The sequence below is a fragment of the Equus asinus genome, chromosome 25, assembly GCF_041296235.1.
Source record: "Equus asinus isolate D_3611 breed Donkey chromosome 25, EquAss-T2T_v2, whole genome shotgun sequence".
Lineage (NCBI taxonomy): Eukaryota > Metazoa > Chordata > Mammalia > Perissodactyla > Equidae > Equus > Equus asinus.
In genome coordinates this window covers 53,434,118-53,445,671 of record NC_091814.1, presented here as the reverse complement: position 1 = coordinate 53,445,671, position 11,554 = coordinate 53,434,118, and the positions used below count along the sequence as shown (strand labels likewise).

The window sequence follows — 11,554 nt, the reverse complement described above, 5'->3', positions numbered from 1 at the left end:
CCGTCTCCCCCGGACTCAAGGCAGCTCGGGGATGAGGGGCCTCTGCACCCGACCCCGAACCGCGCGGAGGTGGAGGGCGAGCCAGCAGGACGCGCGCCGCCGGGGAGACGCGCGCCGAGACCCGCGCTCCGCTCCACCCCCCCACCCCCCAGCCTCGGGGCCTCGGGGCGGCTCGCTCAGCGCGCGGGCATACGGGGTGGCGAGCGGGACGCCAGGCGAAGGGCCACCCCGCTGCCGCTGCGCTCCCCTGCTCCAAGCTACCAAGGCGCCCCACTCTGCTCCCTCCTCCCCAGCCCCTTTCATGCCCCCCTTCACCCCACCTCTCAAGATCTCGGTAGTCCTATACCGGCGCCGCCACTTCCTCGAGGTGTGGCCTCAAGTGAGCTACTTAACCTTTCTGGGCCCGAATTTCCTCATTGCAAAATGAGGATAACAGTAGTACCTAAGGGGCAGACTGTTATGGACAGCCCGTGAGTTCAACAGATGCAAAGCCCTTAAAAGAGTGCGTGATCCCATAATGAACGTCCACAAAAGCTGGCTGTGGGCACTCTCCTTTGGGCTTCCTCCGCCCCATCACTCCTTCCCGGCAGGGAACAAGCCGCATCCCTCGCCGTCTCTGCCCGACCCTCCCGCCGGCGGTCTCGGGGGCGGGGCGCGCGGCAGCCTCCGTGCCTGGCCGGTGGGCTGAGCGCAGGCGGCGAGCTCCCCGCAAGGGCCGGGCCCCGGTGCCCGAGGGCCTGGCCGGGCGACCGGCTCAGGGACGGCGGCTTCTGGGACCGGGTGCGCGCCGCGGGCCGAGGAGGGAGCCCGAGGGTTGGGTGATGCCCTGGCCCGCCCCGCAAAATGCGCGTGCGCTCCCGCGCCGCCTCTGCGGGGCCACACGGGCCCTGCACCCGAGCTAGGAGCGTGGGCGGTCCGGGCCGCAGGGGAAGGGTCGCCGCCGGGGTCGGTCAGCCGCGCCGAGGGGCGGGCTAAAGCTGAAGTGAGGCGCCGGGAGCGCATTAGCTGAGAGCGGCTCGTTGGTCTAGGGGTATGATTCTCGCTTCGGGTGCGAGAGGTCCCGGGTTCAAATCCCGGACGAGCCCAGGCTTTTTATCCTCCCTCTCTTTCTCTGTCTACATCCTAAATTTTAAAAAGTTTCTTCTCTTCCTCCCACAACCCATTTAGAGGCTTACAGGAAAGTATTCTGGTCCCCTGAGCTCGAATGTTGATCCTCTTAATTTTGCCAAGTAAGGGACCGAATGAGATCAATTCGTACAACATACGGTTACTGTACGTCGGAGAGCAAGGCGTCAAATTTGCTTTACCCTTTAAAGCACACGCCTTGGAAAAGAGATGCCTCGTGCGGAGTCCTGGACACCCCTCTAACGCTACCTCCAAACGTGGGCAGGGGGCGCCACGGAGGAGCGGGCCCAGGGTGAACCGGAGAGCGGGTCCCGGGCGGGGGGCGGCGCGCGGGTCCCGGGCGGGGTGGGGGGCACGGGCCCCTCCTGCGAGTCCTGTGCACGTGCGCGGGCGCGGGCATGTGTAAGCCACGCCTGGGGGCCCCAGGAACGCACGCGGCGGCCCTGGCACGCGCTCGCCTCCGACGGCGCTTTCAGAGCATTAACGAAGTTGGAACATTTCTACGTTCTCACGCTACGTCTTTTAATGCTATTTGAATGTAAAGTGTGCTCTAAGTTCAATTTTGTGTTTCGCACCAAGGTGTATTTATTATGTTTAGTGACCTATTCTAAAATTAACTCCGTAATTTGCAGTTTATCAAGGAAGGAAAACAGGGCTCGTCCGGGATTTGAACCCGGGACCTCTCGCACCCTAAGCGAGAATCATACCCCTAGACCAACGAGCCGACGTGGTTACTTTTTTCCCGCTATGACAAAGGAAAGTGGAGCTACTTAGTCCCGCGCCCCCAAGTGGTTATTCGTGTATTGGATTTCTATCTTTCGACTGTTTTCGCGTTCTACCGTTCAAGTTTTCGAATTTCTTTCTTTTCTCTTTTGATCTTTGAAAATCAGTAACACAGGAGAGGACGACGGTGTCATTACCAGTGTAATATTTACCTTTTAATTTGAAAAGCTTAAGTCTATTCATATTCATGACTAATAAATTGCAGCGAGTGTGTGGGACTGTCCCTGTGGCAGACAGATTCCAAACTCTCTCCCTTACGAGTTCTGGATGTTGCGCCTTCCAATAGTAGTAAAATTGTTGGTTTCTCGCCTATCCTTTTTATCCGAGAGTTCAAAGCACTGCCTTTCCAGCCTTGCGAATTCCCATCTCTGTGTTCTCACTCGAACTATTCTCTTCGGTTGGAAAACCTTTTCCCTTTTGGATAAATTCCAAACTCTAACCTTCCCAGAAAAAGATTCTTTAACATATTAAAACTAGTTGAATGTGTATATAATTGGGTTGCAGTCTTGTCTCCTCTAGTCATAATTTATTGGAGGACAACACAACAATATCAACATTGAATTCTGCTGTATAATTGGCTAACCAGTTGTATAATTGGTGCCCAGTTGTCTCAATAGCTTTAATTAGATAAAGAAGGCATGGCTTCTTTACAATATTTTAGATTCTTAAATATTTAGTACTGAGGCTTACACTAGCAAAGCTGGCACTCAATGAATAATTGCTGAATGACTTCAATTTGTTCCAAATTCCTTAACAATACTACATTTTGGTACTTGGACAACTGGTAATTGTGAATTGTCACTCTAGCAAATAATTAAACAGATAAGACACAACAGATAGACAGCGTCACTATCCTAGATAGACCTGTTTATCTGTTTTATTTCATATACCATTCATTCATCAGTTTATTCATTTGACTGCTCATTCATTCAACAAACATTTACAAGCACTAACTATGTGCCAGACACTGAATCGTCAATTTTCTTCCTGTGGTTTGACACCCGTAAATTATAATTTTGGAGCTGTAACATTCGGTCCCCACCCTTCTTTATTTGAAAGTGTCCTAACTTGAGTCTTCAGTTTTTCTTAAGGCTTAAGGCAAGGACAAGCATAAGAACAACCTTTAAAATGCTAATTAGTTCTAGACACCAGGATAGTTTACCCATCAAAACTTAACTAGAAAAAACGTGCCCTGGACACTCAAGAAGTTTAGATTTGTCCTGAGAATGGGGAAACTACAAAATATAACTTGTTAGGAAATATTGCAACCACTTCAGATTTCTGAAAACCGTAGTCTCTACGCTCATTAAGAGGTCTCTCTGCTCTCCTTTGCCACTAGAGTTTACTATAGTTATTATCATTTTGGAGTTTTTTTCCTTACTCCTCCTTCTCTCTAGTGACTGAAGAAGAGTTTCCCTTCTGCTCTGCAGGCTCCACTGGAAGACCTCACGTGCCCCTCACAACGATGATGCAGGAAGACTGACAGTGACAAGATTCAGGACACCAACTGCCTAACTCCCAATAAGTAGCTCTCTCCCGGTTAGAGGAAGGCCGGGACCCCTCCCCAGGGCACATCTTCCCTTGTAGGTCTCTGGGAAGCAGCGGTAGTACAGAGATGGTTGCAGGGCACGGGGAGACGGAAGATCTGGAGGAGCATTTTATCCCAGTCACAGTGAATGAAGAAGCCTGGTGACATACCCTTCCCCTATCACAACTGGCATCTCCTTTCTAAGGATCCCATTACTCTTGTTCACCCAGTTTGGTGCCTCTGTGCCCAGGGACACCAGAGACACTAGAGCTCTAATTTTCAGATTTTCAAAATTTTCTAGCAAAAATGCAACCCTTCTCCTGGATTAAGACATTCTTTCCATAGAAATGTTAATGAAACTGATTTAGCTTGCCTGTCTGTTGCAGCAGTCACCCGTTTAAAACACAGATCTGAACACGTCACTCCCCTCTCATCACTCCTGATGCCTACAGAACAAAGACAAGAAGGCTGTGCAAAATAGGACCACAGCCCACTTTTCTAACATTCTCTGTTTCCCCTCTTTCCCTCACTCCCCCAAAGTTCCACACCACACAGGATTTACCCACTGTTTCTTGCACCTGGAACTGCTTTCCTGTTGCTGAGTTTGCTTTTCCTGTTTCTCTCTGGTGAACCTTTATCCATTCTTTGCAGTCTGCCTCAAATGCCACATCCTCTGTGCATCTTTCCCAGACTCCTCTTGGGCCAGTGGTGCTCAGAAGAGGCAGGTATGTGTGTTGTGGTACATCACAGAGCAGAAGCTTTTCACGTTATGTGTGTCTTTGAGTCCTACTGTCCCTGCTGGCCTTGGGGTGGTCCTTTATGTGCCCTTCTCTTCAAGCATTTAAAAAAATTTAGTTCAGTACCTGTTTGTCTACCCTGGCAGACTATGTGTTCCTGAAGAGTAAGACTTGGTGTTCTACAGCACAGAGGCGTTACTAACTTAATGCATTTGTATTCTTTCCCACCGATGGCATTCCAGGCACACTTCCTAAGGATCTGCTGAGAGAAATAGGGCAAAATGATCTGTCATGCTCTTTTAGTTTTCTCTCACTAATGCTAAAGCAATTATTACAAGTTTGCTGTACTACAAGGCTATTAAGCGAAAACAGCAAAAATATCAGGAAGGACGTAAGAATGACTTTCCACAACACCCTGAAAGGAGCGGCTGCATTTGCGTTCTCTCACCATGCTCGTCCCCTCCCTTGTGCTAATTACCGGAAACTCGTTCCTTCCCTCACTCTACGGACCTCCCCACCTGGATTTTCCCTTTTCTTCCTTCTGCCTCATCTTTCTCCTGCTCCTGTCCCTCCCTGTCCTTTTGTACGCTATTCAACTAAGGACCCTACCAAACACTTCCCAGTATTTATTGGGCAACCAGTAGGTAGCAGACACCGTTCTGGGCCAAGGTAACCGAGTTGAGCAAGGTCAGCCAGGACACTTGAGTCAGGGTGAGCAACTTCCCCTATCCCAATATTTTATTGACAAATCGAGCGACGTTTTGTTTGCAAAAGCAAAGCAAACAAAAAGCACATTCATCTGTGTTCCAGGTAGTGGGAGAGAGTTCCCAGTTCCCACCCCTTCTTAAGCCAAAGGCGGGGCGGGGGCTCCTCAGAGGAGATTCAGACAAGATGGAGACTTCTTTTGAAGCGAGTAGATTTCTCAAACTGCAGCACATGCACTTTCTAGTCCAGGCAAAGGACAGGCCTTGGGGACAGGGTGAGGCGGGAGATGTGTTCTCTCTTGGCGACTGAATCACAAGTCTCTCCCCAGCGTACCTTTTTTTTTTTTTTTTTCCGGTAAATGAATTGCTTTTTTTTTTTTAGGCGAGGCTCAAACAGAGAAGAGCTGAAACAGAGGCGCCGACAGACCCGCCGAAGCCCTCGGCGAGGAGAGACAATGAAGGATGGGTGGGACGGGACCCTAGGAGAGCAGGGGAGACGCTGGCGGGCCGTGGGGCCGGCGGGGACAGCCAGCCACGCAGGCAGAGGACTCCCGACGGCAGCCTGCAGCGCCGGGCTGGGGAGCCGGGGCGGGACCGGGAAGGCGGGGCCCGCCCCACGAGAGGGGTGATGGACAGGCGGCCTCCCAATCGCGTCCTTCCAGGGCGCGCGGGGCAGCCAATGAGCGCCCGGCCGAACCGGCGGGGCTCGGGCTGGGCAGACTGCTGGCTGGCGGCGGCTGGGGCCGGCCGAGGGGAGCGCGGCGTGGCAAGCCCTCGGTGCGGCGGCGGCGAGTCCCGAGCCCCCTGCCCCGAGCCGAGCCGACCGCAGAGCGCGCCTGGGCCAGGGGCGCGGCGGCGGGAGGACGATGGCAGCGCCCGTCGGGGCCGGAGCCGTGATTGCGGCCCCACACCGCAGGCGCTGGCTGTGGTCGGTGCTGGCGGCGGCGCTCGGGCTCTGTGAGTGAGGCTGCGGCCGGGCCGGGCTGGGGCGAGGGCGGCGGGCTCGCGGGTCGGCACACGCCCCTCGTGGCCGGCGCGGGCCCTGCGCGCGGTGGGGACAGGGCGCCGCGGTGGGGACGGGGCGCGGCCTCACCCTCGGCCTGGGAGCCCGCCGGCGGCGAGCGCGCAGCCTTTCTTCCCCGGGTCCCCGCGTGCGGAGGAGGGGAGCTCCCCAGCTGCCCCTGCCCGGGGGGCGGCCGCGGCGCGCCCTCGCTGGGTCTCCTGCCCCCTCCGCACGGTGACTCGGGTGCCCCAGGCCCGCCTGCCGTTCTGGTTCAGGAACCCGGAGTTCTGGCGTTTCCCACCTTTGGGAGGCTGGCGGAAGGTTGCAGCTTTTTCATTTGCAGGGCCTTTGTGGGTTTGTTTCCCTGTTTAGGCGAATGTTCGGTTTTGCGTCGTAAGTTCCATTTCCAATGCTCTCCAATCCGGTTTTGAAGCCTCGGTGACGGAAGAGTCCTGCAGTCCTGTTTGTCTCGTCTCTGTAGTCTGCAGAGCACCAAGAAGAAATTCACGTTACTTCTGGGTTAGGCTGCAAAGATCGGGGAATACCATCGAAATGACCTGGCTCAAAAGGATTTGGTCACTTCCGTGGTAATTCCCCACATAGTCACCGTAGTTTGACAAGACACAGGACATTAAAAAGCACATTTTTTTTAAAAGCACATTTTCTTTTTCTTGCCAAATTCCGTGTGTCAGATTTAAGGTAAACCTCAGTCTCGATTTCTTGGATTGGATGAGTTCTATGGACGTGTGAAGCGGTGTCTCCCATAGGACTCTTTTTGTGGTGTTCGAGGCAGAATACTTGTTGCTGTCTCAGAAGGTGGTTAAGTAATGGTTATAAACAGGGCCAACTCCTCAGAAACCACGTAGACTTTTTCATTTCCTTTGTTTCGCAAAATGTCCGTTGCATCACAGTGTCTGAATACGGGTTTCGTCAGTAATTTCTTTCATGGAAAAGTCCTTAATGTAATCTTTGGACCCAGGGAAAACGTGGTTTAACCAATGATTCCATGGGCTGTAAAGCATAGCTGTAGAAGCGGGTCCACCCACCCGGGTTGACAGGTGGAGGTGTGCTTTGTATATATAAGACACAATCCAGCCTGTATAAATGTCTCTTCTGAAAAAGAAAAGTTGAATGTGTGGAGTTTTTGTTGGTGATGGTGGAGATATTTGTGTTTAAGTGAACACGTAGGGAATAGCTAAAAGTCAGGTTTATCGCAAAGCTTGTGTGCTTCAGACGCAATGATTATGCATGAGAGGTCAGACATGGCCATTGAGGGGGAAGCAGTCAGGGAGATGGTAATTAAAGTCAGGGTATTAAAAGTAGCAGGACTGAAGTTCTAAATATAAATGGCTGCTAATAGGAAACGATCATCAGAATAAAGCTCCATACCCCTTGGACCTGCCTAGCTCTTCAGTAGTGAAAGGTGGATGTTGGTATGTGCAAGTCAGCAGCTGATGTTATTGGGTAATTTCAGAAGACAACCCAGTGTTTCTTCTTGCCAAGTCACCTTTTCCTGGTCATGGATGCTGTACAGATTAGTTCATGTTTTACTGAAAAGCTTCTTGAGTTTGATCCAGACACAGTTATTCAGCAAACATTTATGCAGTATTCTCGGAAGGATTGTCCCTGCCGTCACAGCAGTTCCAGTTCAGCAGGAGAAACACAGTGTGATGAGGAATCTAAGAAGTCTTGATAATGGGGTGCTGTGAGAGTGCTAAGGAGGGTCGTCATCTCAGACCTCAAAGTTCCGGCTCCTGGAGAGAGGGATGCTTAAGCTGAGTAGGCACTGGGGGAGGACACAGTGTGTCCAGAGTCATGAGTGACCCTGTTGTGGGTGTGTGGTGGAGGTTGGAGTGTATAAGACAGATGGTGGGAGTTGAGGCAGGAGAGCCAGCCAGAGGCACTAACTCACAATGGACCTTGTTTTCTGTTCAAAAGGCTGGATTTTATCCTAAGGGCTGTGGGAAGCCTGACGAGGATTTCTCTGCCTATTGAGATGTGAAGGGTGGGTTAGGGTGGTGTGAGGCTGAAGAAATGAGAGGTCTGTTGTAATAATCCAGAGGAGGGTGATGAAGACCTGAATTAAAGTAATGGGACATACTCATGAGCTAGTTAGAAAGTAAATTTGATCAGGCTTGGAAATTGATTTGCTGTGGGCTTGAAAGAGGAGTGTAAGATGATCCTAAGGTTGTGAGCTTGGGAAGCTGGGCATGTTTTTGGAAAATGGGGCTTTTCACAGATGAAGAATATGAGAGGAGCGAATAAGAGTGTTGGAGGAAGAAGAAGATGACGTTACTCTTGGATATGTTGATTTTAAGATGCTGTTGAGACATCCCAGTAGAAATGCACAGAATCAGTTGGGTAAAAGGTTCTGGAGATGAGGAGGATGTTCTGGTTGGGAATACAGATGTGGGAGGCTTTTTGTGGCTAGCAGTTTGTGGATTGCTTGGATGAGGTCACCATGGGAGAGAACATTGAAGGAAATAGTGGAGGGCCAGCGACAGGGCCCTGAGAAGGAAGCTCATGAGTAAGAGAAGAACTGGTGTCTTAGAAACCAAGAGAGAATGAAGTTTTAAGGAAGAGGAAGTGGTTAGCAGTGTCGGATGAAAGGAGATTGAATACAGTCGGGATTCACTGTATGTGGCACTTGGAATGTCTTTGGTGACCCTTGGATGGGAATGAGCACACAGTGTAGGAAGAATAAATCTCAGTGATTTGCACTGCCTATTTCAGTAAGTGGCACCACCGACCATCTAATTGCTCAGCCCAGACACCTGGGATCCACCCTCGATTCCTCTCTGACCTTCATCCCTCCGCCCCATCCAGTCAGTTCATCTATCTCCAAAATGCATCTGGAATTCACCTCCTTTTTTTCTATCAGTGGTGCACTCCTAGCATTTTAGTCAAAATTACCATCATTTCTTGCCTATGTTACTGGGATAGTCAGTCTCCCAGCTGGTCTCCTCATTTCCCCCTCTTATCTCTTTTTAATCCATTTTTCACGTAACTGCAAGAATGATTTTTATAAAAATGCAAATCAGATCATGTCACTTTATTGTCAAAAGTTCTTCATTGCTTCCCACTGCACTCGGAATGAAATCCCAGTGTCTCCCCATAACCTACAGTGCTCTCTGTGACCTGGTTTCTGCCTGCCTCTCTGGTTTCACCTGGCACCACTGGCTGACTGTATTCAAGCCGCGCTACCGTCTTTCTGCTCTTTGACAGGCCTCCCCACCTCAGGGACTTTGTACTTGCTGTTCCTGCTGCCTGGTATGCTCTTTCTCCAAAACTGTCCATGCTGGCTCCTCTTCATTGGTGAGGTCGGTGAGGTCTTGGCATAGATGTCATTCCTCAGAGAGGTCTTCTCCAGCCACCCTAATCCAGAGGAGTTCCCTGGGATCATTTCCTGGCCTTTCGTTTATTTCCTTATTGTAATTTCTAACTATGTGGTTTGTCTTCTCTTTTTTCCTCCACTAGAATCTAGGACAGAGATAGTGTCTATCTTGTTTATAGAAGTATCTAGTACTTAGTATAGTGGATATGATAGGTACTAATAAATATTTGTTAAACAGCAATGAGGCATGTCTTCACAACAGTTCATTAGTTTGCAATGTGTAGTTAGGATGTAGCCTGGCACATAGTAGGTACCGAATAAATATTTGTTGAAAGAAGAAATGTTTTTTCCAAGTGTGATCTCATGCATTATCTGATTATTTTCACTCTTTTAGGACCATTTCATATTTCTTCAGATGGAATATGTTAACATTCTTCGAATACTTTAAACACTGTAGGGTTTTTTTAGAATTACTGGTTATTATGTATTTAAATTATTTTATCACGTTTGTTGTAGATCTAACTCTTTTATCAATAGGACTTTTCTCTTTTCCAAGGCTTGTTGACCAAATTTAGACTTGAGCCACTATCTCTGTCATTGAAAGGCCCCAGATCTCATCACCAACTCCTTCAGCCTTTTACTTATTTATCAGTTGGGATAATAAAACAAAACTTAGTCTTTTTTTTTAATATTCTACCACTTGTTTTTACCATAACTCCAGGTTATGGTAATTCACTAGGTTCAGATGCTGCCAAAAGAAGAAATAAAGACAAATATTAAGTGAAAGAGAGAGATATGGGAAAAGTACATAGAATGTAAATGTGTGTTTTCACTGAGTCTCTATCTGTGTGTTCGACTAAGTGAGCCCCTTGCGGGCACCAGGCGGTTTCAGGTCCCGTGGATGCAGCAGGGGGCCTAGATTCCAGTGGGATGTGTCAGACAGGGTGCACATACTCAAAGAAATAATGCACAGCAAAGGAAAGATTGAATTCCTGACACTCACCACTTTTAAAAAAATATGATTCATCTACTATGAAGATTTGCAGTAAATAAAAAAAACAGAGTATACTTATTTGTGTCACAAAATAATTACTTTTTAAACTTACAAAGGATACATTATGGGATTTCGTTAATGGTTGATCTTTCCTCCTGAGTTTTAAAAATATAATTTCATTGGACAAACCTGATATAGACAGTTTTTCAGAAATATTGATGCCTCCCCTCCATCTAGTAAATGCTGGTCTTCCTGCTAAATATTTCTCACTTTCCTTTCCGTCCCCACTGAGGTTGAGTCAATTCAGCCACAATCACTTCTGGATGATTAGAATCTTTTAACTGCAGCCTAAGGGTGATTTTATTTAAGTTGTATCTTTTGTCTGAGAATTTGAATTCTCTGTATAGGACATGCATCTCGTGTGTACCCCAACCTTGGAGAGATTTTAATCTTGCTTTCTAAGACCACTGGTATCACTTTAAAAGAGAGAATAAATGGTTTGCTTGGGCACAGAATTCATTGTAGATTAGTTTGGTCTTTAGCCTCTGTCAAAAGGAATTTAATTATTAGAAGAACTAGAAGCATCTCCTGAGACCTCAAGTATGGTATGGCTCTTGGTCCTAGGGCTGGTGAGATATGAAGCCTTCATATATCTTCAGTGATATTCCTTTTTTCCTTTCCACTCTTATTTTACCAAGTGGTTGGCATTAGCAATGCCCTAGAGTCCCGACCAACGTCCTTGGACTTCTGGCTGCTGTAAAAAGGCAGAGGTCAGTTGACTGTCTGACCATTCGTAGTGCCTAAATTGGGAAATTGTATTTGTCTCCTGGGCCCTTTATATCTTTGCCATTAACCCTTTTTATGTATTCATTATCTTTGAGAATGCACATGCCTGCTGAAATTTTTTATTCATTTATCATTTTCCCTTGGTCCCATTAGGCCTTTATCCAAGAACAGAAGGATGACTTCATTGATAAATTCTTGTAATTTATTCTTTTTATTTTTTTCTTCCAAACTCAGAGTCTCTTTAGAAATTATGATCCCTTATAATGCCTCCAATCTACTGTCAGGGCCTGTAGCTTAAGTAGTTTTCTAGCAACTGTGACACATTGTACCCAGTTCTTAGGTTTAACTGTATTCATGTGTTGTTATGCAAAGAACATCATAGAAGGTACTTACACAAACCTAGATGGTGTAGTCAACTACACACCTAGCCCATATGGTACTAATCTTATGGGACCACCGTCGTATGTCATATGTGCAATCCGTTGTTGACCAAAATGTGGCTATTTAGACATAAAACTAAGTTCATGTTATTCCTTTTGCTCTACCCTCATTTATTGAGT

The 11,554-nt window shown here is 48.3% G+C and overlaps 2 protein-coding genes and 2 non-coding genes across 4 annotated transcripts in view; 2 read left to right on the top strand and 2 right to left on the bottom strand.

Annotated features, from left to right (window-relative positions):
• Positions 1-1,013: 1,013 nt before the first annotated feature.
• On the top strand, positions 1,014-1,085 carry TRNAP-CGG (transfer RNA proline (anticodon CGG)). The gene has a single exon. It is a non-coding gene; the product is annotated as a tRNA-Pro (tRNA).
• A 692-nt stretch (positions 1,086-1,777) lies between these two features.
• On the bottom strand, positions 1,778-1,849 carry TRNAP-AGG (transfer RNA proline (anticodon AGG)). The gene has a single exon. It is a non-coding gene; the product is annotated as a tRNA-Pro (tRNA).
• Positions 1,850-4,881: 3,032 nt separating this feature from the next.
• Positions 4,882-11,554, top strand: part of MPZL1 (myelin protein zero like 1) — a 57,122-nt gene continuing 50,449 nt past the window's right edge. Inside the window, exon 1 of the mRNA XM_044757730.2 lies at positions 4,882-5,834. Coding sequence (XP_044613665.1) covers positions 5,744-5,834 — 91 coding nt within the window. The 5' untranslated portion in view covers positions 4,882-5,743. The remainder of the gene's footprint in view (positions 5,835-11,554) is intronic.
• LOC123280562 (uncharacterized) overlaps positions 5,844-11,554 on the bottom strand; it is a 32,875-nt gene continuing 27,164 nt past the window's right edge. Inside the window, exons 1-2 of the mRNA XM_044757729.2 lie at positions 6,540-11,554; positions 5,844-6,362 (exon numbers count right to left, since the gene is read on the bottom strand). The exon at positions 6,540-11,554 is cut by the window's right edge and continues 27,164 nt beyond it. The gene's annotated coding sequence lies outside the window, so the exon portion shown is untranslated. The remainder of the gene's footprint in view (positions 6,363-6,539) is intronic.